The 12058-nt window shown below is 34.5% G+C and overlaps 1 protein-coding gene across 3 annotated transcripts in view; it reads left to right on the forward strand.

Moving 5' to 3' along the window:
• The window catches only part of zmynd8 (zinc finger, MYND-type containing 8), a 39754-nt gene that overhangs the window by 14988 nt on the left and 12708 nt on the right, over positions 1-12058 (forward strand). For all 3 annotated transcript variants that reach the window (XM_056467929.1, XM_056467931.1, XM_056467930.1), the window contains exons 5-13: positions 1603-1716; positions 2400-2492; positions 2575-2662; positions 2748-2803; positions 2881-2958; positions 3053-3168; positions 6207-6703; positions 10338-10466; positions 11178-11336. In XM_056467929.1, coding sequence (XP_056323904.1) covers positions 1603-1716; positions 2400-2492; positions 2575-2662; positions 2748-2803; positions 2881-2958; positions 3053-3168; positions 6207-6703; positions 10338-10466; positions 11178-11336 — 1330 coding nt within the window. The remainder of the gene's footprint in view (positions 1-1602; positions 1717-2399; positions 2493-2574; positions 2663-2747; positions 2804-2880; positions 2959-3052; positions 3169-6206; positions 6704-10337; positions 10467-11177; positions 11337-12058) is intronic.

A 12058-nucleotide genomic window follows, 5' to 3' on the forward strand; every position in this document is an offset into this window, starting at 1 on the left:
TCTTTACAAATCAAATTAAGTTAACTCCATTGTTTTTGCCATTGTGATCTCACGGGGAAACCTAACTTTTTTAAGTTTTGTCAGTTTAGTGGAATCCAGTCATACGAAAATGTACAGTTTTTAAAAGGAGGCATGGCATCCAACCCCACTCCTAAACCCAGCCATCATTGGGGGTTAGCAAATCATACTAAATTGTATGAATTGTATGAGCCACTAAATGAAAATTACTGCTATGAATTACTGTGAGATAATGTTGTTTTTAACAATTTAAGTGGATTGAACAAAAAAACAATTAAGTTCTACCAAAAAACTCAAGAATTGTGTTGATTCAGCTCATTTTAAATATGTAGTTTAAACAAGCAACAATATATACAGAATTGTTTAGTATTAATATTTCAATTTTTATACAAAAACATTTCAGATATCTTGAAGTAAAAATAAATAAAAAAGAAGGAATTCTAAACAATCTTCCATGGAAGTAGTTACATCTGTTAGTTAATTTAACCCCTTTTTAACGTTTTGGATTGTTAGTAACTTTATAATAATATTGGTCAAGTTTTTTTGCACCAAAAAGGTCATATTTTACATCCTATATTAGGTTTTTGAAAAGTTTTAGATAAAAAAACACTTCTGAAATTGATTTTCCAGTCTTTTTGACCTTTAGTGTTAAATGACTTACTAACTGTCAAGTAACTTTTTTCTGTTGAACACAGAAGAAGACATTTTGATGAATGTAGGAAACTGATAAACATTGACTTCCATAAAAAAAAGTATGACAGTCAGTGGAAACCCGTTTTAAACATTTTTCAAAATATCTTCTATTGTGTTTAACAGAAAAAAATTTACTCAAACAATAACAATGAGCTCTTATGTGATTGATTGCATATTATTTTTGCATGAGAAATGAGTCATGCCTAGGGCCAGACGGAATCTGCTGAGATTTTTTGCTATTTCTGCGCAGAATTGTGTTAAAAATCTGTGGATTTATGCTGAGTGATTTTGGTAGTATCATAACTAAAACATTAATATATGAAATAAAAAGTAATACCTTTTTAACTTTTATTTAATGTTTACAATGCAAATCCATCTAGATCCACTTGTTTGGTTAACAAAGCAAGTCTCTTATATAATATATCTACTTAAAGACAGAACATATTACTTTATAAACTGTATTGTTAATAAATCATATGAATATTTTCATATTAGTCAATAATATTACTGCAATTAATTAAAAAAACTGAATAAATATGAATTTACACATATTTACACAAGTAAATAAACAGAATCAATGATGGGCTAAAAATCTCCGGAATTCTGCACAGTCAGATTCCGTGTGGGTCTAGTCATGCCCTTACTGAATAGTGAAATACTGAACATAAATAGAAGTCTAAAAGTTAGCAGTCATCAAATGCACCTGCTTAATTTCTGTGCTTTGTGTAACTTTTTCAAAACGATGTACGCTTTTAAGCATCTCTAGTCACACATCTGAATAACTGATAAATAAGTGACTAATAAATAAAGATAAAAGTGTTTGCTTAATGAATAAATGCCAAATATTTTAACTGAAATGAATCTTAATTCATCTCTCTTGTTTCTTGGCAGAAAATCACAGTTGCGGAGTGCATAGAGACTCAAAGTAAAGCTATGACGATGCTCACACTGGACCAGCTGTCGTTCCTGCTGAAGTTTGCTCTCCAGAAGATGAAGCAGCCTGGTGTAAAAGTCACCACTTTCCATCATTCTCCTTGTTTTAGCAGATCCATTATTCAGGCTACATTAGAGAGTCAGAGTTGTGCCTAGATCTAGTCTGGAAATGACACAGGCTTCCCCTAAACAATGTTTTGATTGTGAAATTCATTTGATTTTAAGATTGGGAAATTGACATTTTTTCATAATGTTATAATAATATATATAATACAGTTTTCAAATACAGAAATAATTTATATAAGACAAATAATATTTTTAATTAGAAGAAAAATTATAATAAAATAATAATATTAATTAGTATATTTATAAATTTAAAATAATTCTAAAATTATAAATTAGAAGATGAATGATTAAAAAAATAAATAAAGGATTAAAGTAAATGAATAAACAAAAAATCAAATATACAAATAAATTAAAAATAATAAATAAATAATAAATAAATAAATAAATGTATAAAAATAAATAAATACATAAATGAATGAATGAATGTATTCAAATAAATAAATTTAAAAAATGAAAATCTTGTCTGACAACCCGTAGCCTCCATTCACTTTTACTATAAGCAAAAGAACAGCTTGGACATTCTGCTAAACATCTTTTCATTTTTTTGGATTATTGAAAGACAAGTAAAGATTTCAAATTATGAGCGAGCAATTACCTTAAATAGTAGAATATCTATCTTCTTTCTTCAGACGGAGCCATTTCAGAAGCCGGTGTCGTTAGAACAGCATCCTGACTATGCAGAGTATATATTTCACGCCATGGATATCTGCACTTTAGAAAAGGTGAAAAATGATCCTTTAAAATCATTTAAATGCTTTTTATGAATGCGTTTCATTATCATTTTCAATTTTTGCTCACATTCAGAATATTAAAAAGAAAATGTACGGCTCCACTGAGGCTTTTCTGGCTGATGTGAAGTGGATTTTGCACAACTGTATCATTTATAACGGAGGTTGGTTAGCATTACAGTCAGATTTATTTCTGCTGAGTGTTTGTTTTGTTAAGACTATATCTGTTTTCTTCTGTTTTTCTCTTAGGGAACCATAAGCTTACAGCAACGGCTAAAGTTATTGTAAAAATCTGCGAACATGAAGTACGTATGGTAAATTCTGAGACAAAATAACCAAAGTTTGATCAGTTTCAGTGTTTTAAACCTCAGTTATCTTTCAGATGAATGAGATCGAGGTCTGTCCCGAGTGTTATCTCTCTGCCTGCCAGAAAAGGGACAACTGGTTTTGTGAACCGTGTGTGAGTGTCTTGCACTTGAACAAGTGAAATTCCTGCTCATCTTGGTCAGCAGTGGGAGTTAATCGTCTGTTTGTGAAATATTTGTGTGCTTCAGAGTAACCCTCATCCTCTGGTTTGGGCCAAGCTGAAGGGATTCCCGTTCTGGCCTGCCAAAGCTCTTCGGGACAAAGACGGACAAGTGGACGCACGTTTTTTTGGGCAGCATGACAGGTGAACAACTGTTGCATAACCTTCGTATATAAAGACTAAATTTAAACGTTTAAATTAAACTAAATTATTTTTTCTTTATTATTTACCTTATATAGCGTGTCCTTGGGTGTTTGAAAGGCACTATTTAAACATATAAGATTTAATAATAATAATTACTATTACTTTACAAATTATATAGTGAAATAAATCTAAAATATAATTTGGAGTTGTTTCTGTTGAGTTTTGTTACAACCTTTGATGTAAATATGTCTAGGAAATTAAAAGGAGTAACATTGAGATGACCAAAGGAATAAACTAATGATGAAGGTGGCAAGAGAAACACAAAACAACCAGTTAGCACCGCAATATGTACAAACAATAATATAAAAATACATTTGAAAAACCAAGACAAATGGGAGAGGGAACTGAAAGTTGCCCTAGCAAATCAAAGAAATAAGTATAACAAAAATAAATACCCTTAATTTCCACCCAATCTTCTAAATAAGAAAAAAATAATATGAAAAGAAAAACCTTCACCGTAGATTTGCCATGAACTTACACTAACTAAAAATAAATATATAATTAAATATCCTGCATGCAAGGTATATATGTTGTTCCAGGTCTCCTTTGTCTGCAAGTCACTGAAAATTTTGAATGGAGCATTAGCGGGCTAAAGATGTGCAAAACACACGACATCCGTTGTGAACTTAGATATTACACACGACAGAACTCTTAACAACAGATAACTCAAACAGATCTCACTCAAAGTCAACATTTGTATTAGCTACAAATGCACGGACACCACCAAACAGACAACACGCCAAACGTCAAACAACAACATCTGATCTCTTCCTGTTGCCGCTTCAGATTGAAAAGTCTCTGCACCTATCATGATTGGCAAAGAGAATATGAGTCGTCATACAGTTGATTATGATTGGCAGTCCTGTCAGCCAATAGTGCTCTGAAAGTAGGCAGTACCTGTGAAAATGACAGGTCAGAGAGAAAGAGAGAGGGAGACATAGACAGAGAGAACATAGACACGCAAAACAGTGTTCGGTTCGTAATATTCACATTGCTGTTTATTTACTTACACACTTTTTACATTTATTTGAATATATTGTTTGTTTATTTTGATCTTATTGTATTTGTTTGTTTGTTTTAATAAACATTTATTTGAATCAAATTGTATCAAATTATATATTATTTGTTTTATTTAATATTATAAATGTTTTATTTATTTATTTTTTTTTTTACTTATTGTTATTTAGTTATTATTATAAATGTTATCTTCTAATATAATATAAAAGTTTCTTTTACTTACTGGTATTTAGCCTAAAACTGTTTTTGTTTACTCAAAATAAAAACTAAATTCATTCAACTAAAAAAAACATTTATTGAAATAAAGTATATTATAAATTCATTTTATTTCAGCTACTTGCCAAGTAAATATTTCTCATTTTAATAAATTTTAACTTGATGTACTTAAGTAATAACAAAAATTTCAAAAACAAAAACCAATAAATAACTATATTACCAAAACGTAATTATAATAATTATAAAAAACTTAATAAAACTAAGGGCGAGGCGGTGGATTAGATTAATAAAGGGACTAAGCCGAATAAAGGGACTAAGCCAAAAAGAAAACGACACAACGAGCACAGTCGCCTCACAGCAAGAAGGTCGCTGGTTTGGGACGCCGCGACTAAGGGACTAAGCCAAAGGAAAATGAATGAATGAATTAAGTAATCTGATTTTAGCTACTTCCCAATAAATATTTCACATTTTTGTTTAGTTTAACTTGTTTAACTTGTACTCAATAATTAAAATTAAGGGCTCTATTTTGACGATCCATGAGCAAAGTCCAAATCGCAGGGCGCAAACGCATTAAGGGCGTGTCAGAATCCACTTTTGATATTTTAAGGACGGAAAAATCCACTTTGCGCCGTGGCACATGGTCTTACAGGGTTGAGATTATTGTCTTAATGAGATATAGGTGTAATTTGAGAATAAACCAATCAGAGTCTCATCTCCCATTCCCTTTAAGAGCCAGTTGCGTCGCACCATGGCGCATTTGCTATTTACATGGCAGACTTTGTAAGTGGAAAAACTGAACACTTCACTAAAGAGAAAACAGTTAAACAGAGCATCTACAGCGTGAGAATGAGAGATGAGCCTTGTTTACTTTCGCTTTCACTCTCGTGGATGGGGAAACGTGTTGTACGCACAGATATCCATTAGCCTACATAATTAATTTTGTTTGTTAAGTGCAAAGATTTGTTTGAAAACTATTTCTAAATTCAGTTCTTATTTCCAGCAAACAAATAAATGAACAATAATAACGAAGTGTGGTCAAAAAGCTGAGTTATATCCAAAAACACATGCTGTGCCCCATATGGTCTAAAACCTGACAAGTGGGCAAATCTAAGCTTCTTTTTAATAAAACAAATATAAATACGCATATAATAAATAATACTGCTAATAATGAAAACATTACACAAAAGCAAATTGTTATGATTAAACTGAAAAAGCACACCGAGATGAAGGCATGAAAGTATGGTTTTTATATTTATGTAGGCTAGAAAATGAAAATGTTCGTATTATTTTAATCCTTTAATTCTTTTTCATTTGTAAAGATATTGGCGTATTGCTGTACATCCTGTGTGTATTAAGCAATGTGTAAGTGAAGGGCACAACTAACGCGCTCTGCGTTGGACAATAGACCAGCTTTGATCTGGTCTATTGAACCGTCTATTTAAGTTCCTCAAAATAGCTGTGCGCCAGCAATGTGCCTTAACACACCTCCTTTTTTAGAACTGAATGCCTATGGGTGCACATATGAGCGCAAATGCATTTGCTATTTAAACAGAGTGGCGCAAAACGTCAAAACAACGCGCCAGGTGTATGATAGGGCCCTAAACTAAAACTTTATGAAATTAAAGTATTTATAAAAAACAAAATGAAACTATTAATAACAATTATTAATTAAAATCAAATAAAATTTCAAATAAAAGAAGAATATGTTTTATTTCATTCTACCCATGTACTGTTTTTATAAACAGGGCCTGGGTTCCTATTAACAACTGCTACCTCATGTCCAAAGAGATCCCGTTCTCTGTGAAGAAGACCAAGAGCATCTTCAACAGTGCCATGCAGGAGATGGAGGTGTACGTAGAAAACATTCGCAAAAAATTTGGAGTCTTTAATTATGCTCCATTTCGCACGCCCTACACACCAGACAACCAGTTCCAGATGCTCCTGGACCCGGCGAACCCCAGCGCGGGCTCCGTCAAACCTGAAAAACAGGAGAAGATCAAGTTCAGCTTTGATGTAACTGCATCTCCGAAGCTGCTTGTGGGGAAAAGCATGGTGTCCAGTGGGAGCATGGGGAGTGGGACAGGAAGACGAATCTCCATGACAGACATGCCGCGTTCACCTATGAGTACAAACTCTTCAGCTCATACTGGATCTGATGGCGAACAGGAGACGGCAGAGAAAGGCCATGCTAAGGCAGCTCTGCCTCATTACAGCACTGGAGAAGAGTCTCAGGATTGCACTGGTATATACAGCATTAAAATGTGCTACTTATCCATTAAACACACACTGGACATCAAAATTAGTGGGCATTGAACCCAGTGAGTACCTTGATGTCAAACCTTGACATCCACAAATTGATGCCCTTTTTGACCACTAATAAAAGAACACAGAATGTATTATAATATAAGAAAGGCTTTATTCATCTGAGAACTTTCATTTAAAATTTACAATGGATTTTGTATCCCCACAATGCACGTAAACTACCTTAATGTCAAAACAACATCACTTTGACATCTAACATTGGTGCAAAACATTTATCAAAAATGGATTACAGGTTTTGACGTCAGTGTTAGATGTCAAATTGATGTCGTTTTGACATCAAGGTAGGCACTCAACAAAATTTTTTACTTCTTTTTTTTAAACTTGTTGTTTTGATATCAATGTGCCCGCTGGGAATTGTTTTCTGGAAATAATGCAGTCTTTGTCATAGTACATCACTTTTGCTGAAATAAACAAACAAACAAACAAACAAATTAATCTTTAGAGACAAAAAGCATTCCCTATTTGAAGAATGCCCTGTTAGAAAGTCTCTTAGAAATAAGCTTTGAAACCCAAAATATCCCTGATTGGATTTGTGTTTTTAGAATTATCATAGTTTAGTGACAGAGTTAAGTAATGTCACATTTTTTAGCATGAGCTCAACCGCAAAAACAAATTGTTGGTGTTTTTTTTTTTGTTTTGCTAGCGAAAATAATTCAAAACAAAGGCACATCATCTGATAGTGTCACTGTTGTGTTTTGTTCCTGATTTTATGTTTATGAATGAATCATTTGAGTGGTAATGCAGTGATTCATTTTAGAGTTAGTTCACCAAAAAAAAAATAAAAAATTAAATTATTCTCCCTCATATCATTTCAACCCCCTGAGACCCCCAAGAGATCCCTCATCCTTCATAGACAGGAATGGTCCAGAGATGTTCAAGTCCAGAAAAGGAACCAAAGTGTCAAAACATTTCATGTGACTTCAGTGGTTCAACTGTAATCATACTGAGCAACAAACCTCCAAAGCTCCAAGAACACTGTTATGTGCCAAAAAACTGTAAAAACAACATTGTTCCCCAATGTCTTTCATATCATATGATGGTGCATGTTTACAATGGGCAATACAATGCTTACTGTGTTGTGCTGCTGACTGAATATGTTGTACTGGCCATAGTAAACATGCATGCCGATGACCTGACATGAGAGATATAGGCAAGCACAGTCACAATAACAGTGCACAGTGTTTTTGGAGCTTCATATGATTAAAGCTTAATGACTGAATCACATGGAATGTTTGGACAAATGTTTTTGGTTCTTTTTCTGGACTTTGAAAGACTCACAGCCCTTACTGAATTTTCTCTATATCTTAATTTGCATTCTGAAGATGAACGAAGTTTACAGGAGATTAGAACTTCATCGAAATGAATGATTCAGTAAATCTCTCAAAAAAGCAGGGACTTGTCTCCACCTGCTGGTGGTTGTACTGTTATATATGACTGCAATCCAGTCCAAAATATTAACAGCTATACAAAATTGGTAGTTTTTCTCTGTCTTGTTTACTTGGATGTACATCATTGATAGGGCTGCACGATTCTGGCTAAAATGTGAATCACTATTTTTTTTGCTCAAAATCAAGATCACTATTCTTTCTCACGATTCTTTAGATGTAAAATAAAGGTTAATATGAGTAGGCTATTATAATTGTTAATTCTCAAACATATCGTCACCTTGGAATTATAAGGTTCTATCTGCATTCTGAATGATTTTGAGATATTGAGCTTAAAAGTTTTTGCAATCCAAATAGCAAACAGTATGTGTGCAGCATTTGTTTATTTTTTAAGTCTTAAAATGTAAACAATAAGTTGTCATTTAATAAGAACATGTCAATAACTCAATTTTGACAAAAATGTCAGATAGAACCTTATAATTCTAAAGTGACGATATGATAAAACAACAATAATAATGTTAGGCCTATGTGTAGGTCTACTGTTGCTTAAAATGCTAAATTTTCTACAGTCATTATGGTGGACTTGAACAGACTTTCAATATGTCCTGTTTGTTAATTCACAGTAAAATGACATCAGATTACAACTATTCATAATTATAAAATTGAATTATTATGTTTGAGACATGTGCTTTTCATTTGTCATTGACAGCTATCATTGATAGCTATGAAAGAAAAAACATATCAAATGCTTGTCGTAATCATAACCGTAAAATGCGTTATGATAATTTAAATAATGTGTGGCCAGTTTAATTTTCACTTCCTAGTGCGGCTCATGGCTGCCGTCACTGTGATAAAACACACACACATGCAAATCATTCTTTCAGCGCTCCTCTCAAACGATTGCTCTGTGCAACAACCTGAACGTTATTTACAACTTTATTACTTGTTATTCACAGCCTATGCAGGTTCTGTTCACTAAAGTAGCTGTCACTGGCGTGTTGCGTGCACGTGTGTGCATTCTTGGTAGCTCGTGGTCAGATCCCGTGTGATTTTGAGTCCGCAAATACATCATTAAATGAAGACAGAAATTACATTACTGGGTGAATTTTACCTTATAAATACAGTATGTGACACTTTTAACGCCATTTGAAGGTGTTCATGTTCCTGAGAAGACTTGTGCGACTGCCTTTAAGCTTCTCTCCTGACCTTAAAAATATAATTGGCTGAATAGTACAAAAACTGAATTAAGATTGTGTGTAGGGTCGAATCAAGATCGTAATGTTTTTTCTATTAATCGTGCAGCCCTAATCATTGATTACACTGAACAAGTGGCCACTGTTGATGAAACATCGCAAATGGGCTTGGATGGAACACCCTCACTGCGTTCCTTTCAGAAGGACTCATCATCCCTATGCCCTTATCCAATCAAAAGGGTTTACCCTCTGTAGTGACAGCTCTGAAGGGTCTAGGGCATAGGGATAAGCCCTTCCAAATGGAACACGCTGTTTGACACCAAACAAATTGTCTGCGCAAAGAATCACGGGGACCATCAGTTGTACCTTTTGCTTTCTTTTTTTAAAGTAGCCTACAAAGTGGCCAGTTTTGAGTAGTTCAGTTTGTAATGACACTTAACATATTGTTTCCATTCTGTGGAAAATGCCCTTCGGAAGGTAATATATCCCACTTTGAATGCACCACCTTAACCTATGTGCACTTGAAATTTACTATGCACTGTGAATGCAAGTCTCTGTTTTAACATCACATTAAGGTGCTAGACACATATTTAGGTGCTAGACTCTGCATATGAAGCAGAATTGATCCCTTGGTCAAATTTGAAGGTTGAGAGTCTCTCCATGTGAACTTCCCTAGTCCACTTGATGAAGTGGAATGCTTTTTAAAACGGCAGCAGGGATTCCCTTAAGGAAAAGTGCTTAGGGAAGTTTGCATGTGAATGCACGTCTAAAAGAGAAGTGGAATGCTGCCTAAATTGTCCATAACAGGCCTAAACCAGCCAAAGTACAAGGACAAAAAACACTAAAATCATCATCAAAACATTACCACGCACCTCTACCTGCCAAATGTATGCACTTCTAGAGTTTTAGACTTTAATGGATTAATGGTATTTAAATAGTGATATGTGTTATTAAAAGTGTATTTCTGCTCTTTCAGCATCGCCTGCTCCTTCTAGAGCGGGAAGCACCTTAGAGAGTCCCAAACCCTTCCACTCACCTGCTCCCAACACCCCTGTCAAACAAGAAAAAACTTCCACCACCGGCAGCATCCTCAACCTCAACCTTGGTAACTTCGATCTGTTAATCAATCTGTTATCTAATTATAGCCTGTTTTATTTTCTAAACTACTATACAGAAGTGTGGGGTCCTTGTTGATTCATAAGTCAACAGCTGCTCAAGAAAAAAAATCTTATTATCCATATTATTAAAGGAATAGCTCACCCAGAAAAAGAAAATTCTGTCATGATTTATCCATCCTCCAGTTGTTCCAAATATGTTTGAATCTCTTTCATCTGCTGAACACAAAGGAGGATGCACTAAAGAATGTTTGAAAAAACAGTCCTTGACTTAGTATTTTTTGTTCCTTACAATGCATGTCATTGGATGCATTTTTCCTTTCCTTGATATTCTTTAGAAAATCTTGGTTTTTTCTTCAACAGAAGAAAGAAATTCATAAGTTAAGGGTGAGAAAATGTTCGCTTTTGAGTGAACTATCACTTTAACAAAAAAACCCAAAAGATTTATTGAATCCATGCTTAATAAAATGTGGAATTTTTAAAAATATATTTTACTCACCTTTACCACAAACTGTTAAATTTAGTTTATTTGTTAATTGATATTTACAAAATGACATGCATGTGATTCCTCAAGAAGCCCTCCTGAATGATCTTAGATCTAATAAGAGCTGTACCTGAAGAATGGATCTAATGAATTAAAAACGCATCTAAAATTAATATGTTTAAATGTGCTCATAACAGAGCCTTTTGATCTCTCTTAGATCGTAGTAAGGCAGAGATGGGCCTGAAGGAGCTGAGTGAAAGTGTCCAGCAGCAGCAGCAGGGGGCTCAGCCCTCACTCACCTCCCCAAAGAGACAGATCAGAAGCCGCTTTCAGCTGAACCTGGACAAGACCATAGAGAGCTGCAAAGCACAGCTCGGTAAGCTCCGATCAAATCTTTCAAACCTGTGTCATTAAAAACACATCAGCCTTTTCCACATTGAAAAAGGGCACAATATTGCAGCGCAATAGCTTTCAGTGCTTACCTGGTATTGGTGCCATTGACCTTTCATGTTGTGTGTAATATAGCTGTTTGTGTATATGAAAGATTTGTAAGGTTTTAAAGATCAAGAAGCACATTGAGAATATCCTATTTTGCATGAACATCCAATGGATGAAGACATGCTCGTTGATACAGTCTCATCATTAATATTCATATCACTGTGTTTAAGTGCTGAGGAATCCTCTGGAACTGAAAATCAGATATGCTAATGAACATTTCATTTTTGACATTTGCTGTAAATAAAAGACCAATCACACCAGTGGAGGTGGGTGGGTGGGTGGGGGGGTGGGGGGGATTCTGAATAACACATTGAGAACTGGGTTAGTAGCTGTATTGTGGTGTTACACATCTCTTGACTCTGGTCTATTCCCTACTTCATTTAAGCAGGCTAGGGTAACCCCACTACTAAAGAAACCCAACCTGGATCAAACGCTACTTGAAAACTACCGACCGGTATCCCTGCTTCCATTCATGGCCAAGATTTTGGAGAAAGTAGTGTTCAATCAAGTCCTAGACTTTCTTACTCAAAACAACCTCATGGACAACAAGCAATCTGGCTTTAGGAAAGGCCACTCAACTGAGACTGCCCTGCTCTCGGT

Source organism: Danio aesculapii, chromosome 11, assembly GCF_903798145.1.
Source record: "Danio aesculapii chromosome 11, fDanAes4.1, whole genome shotgun sequence".
Classification (NCBI taxonomy): Eukaryota; Metazoa; Chordata; class Actinopteri; order Cypriniformes; family Danionidae; genus Danio; species Danio aesculapii.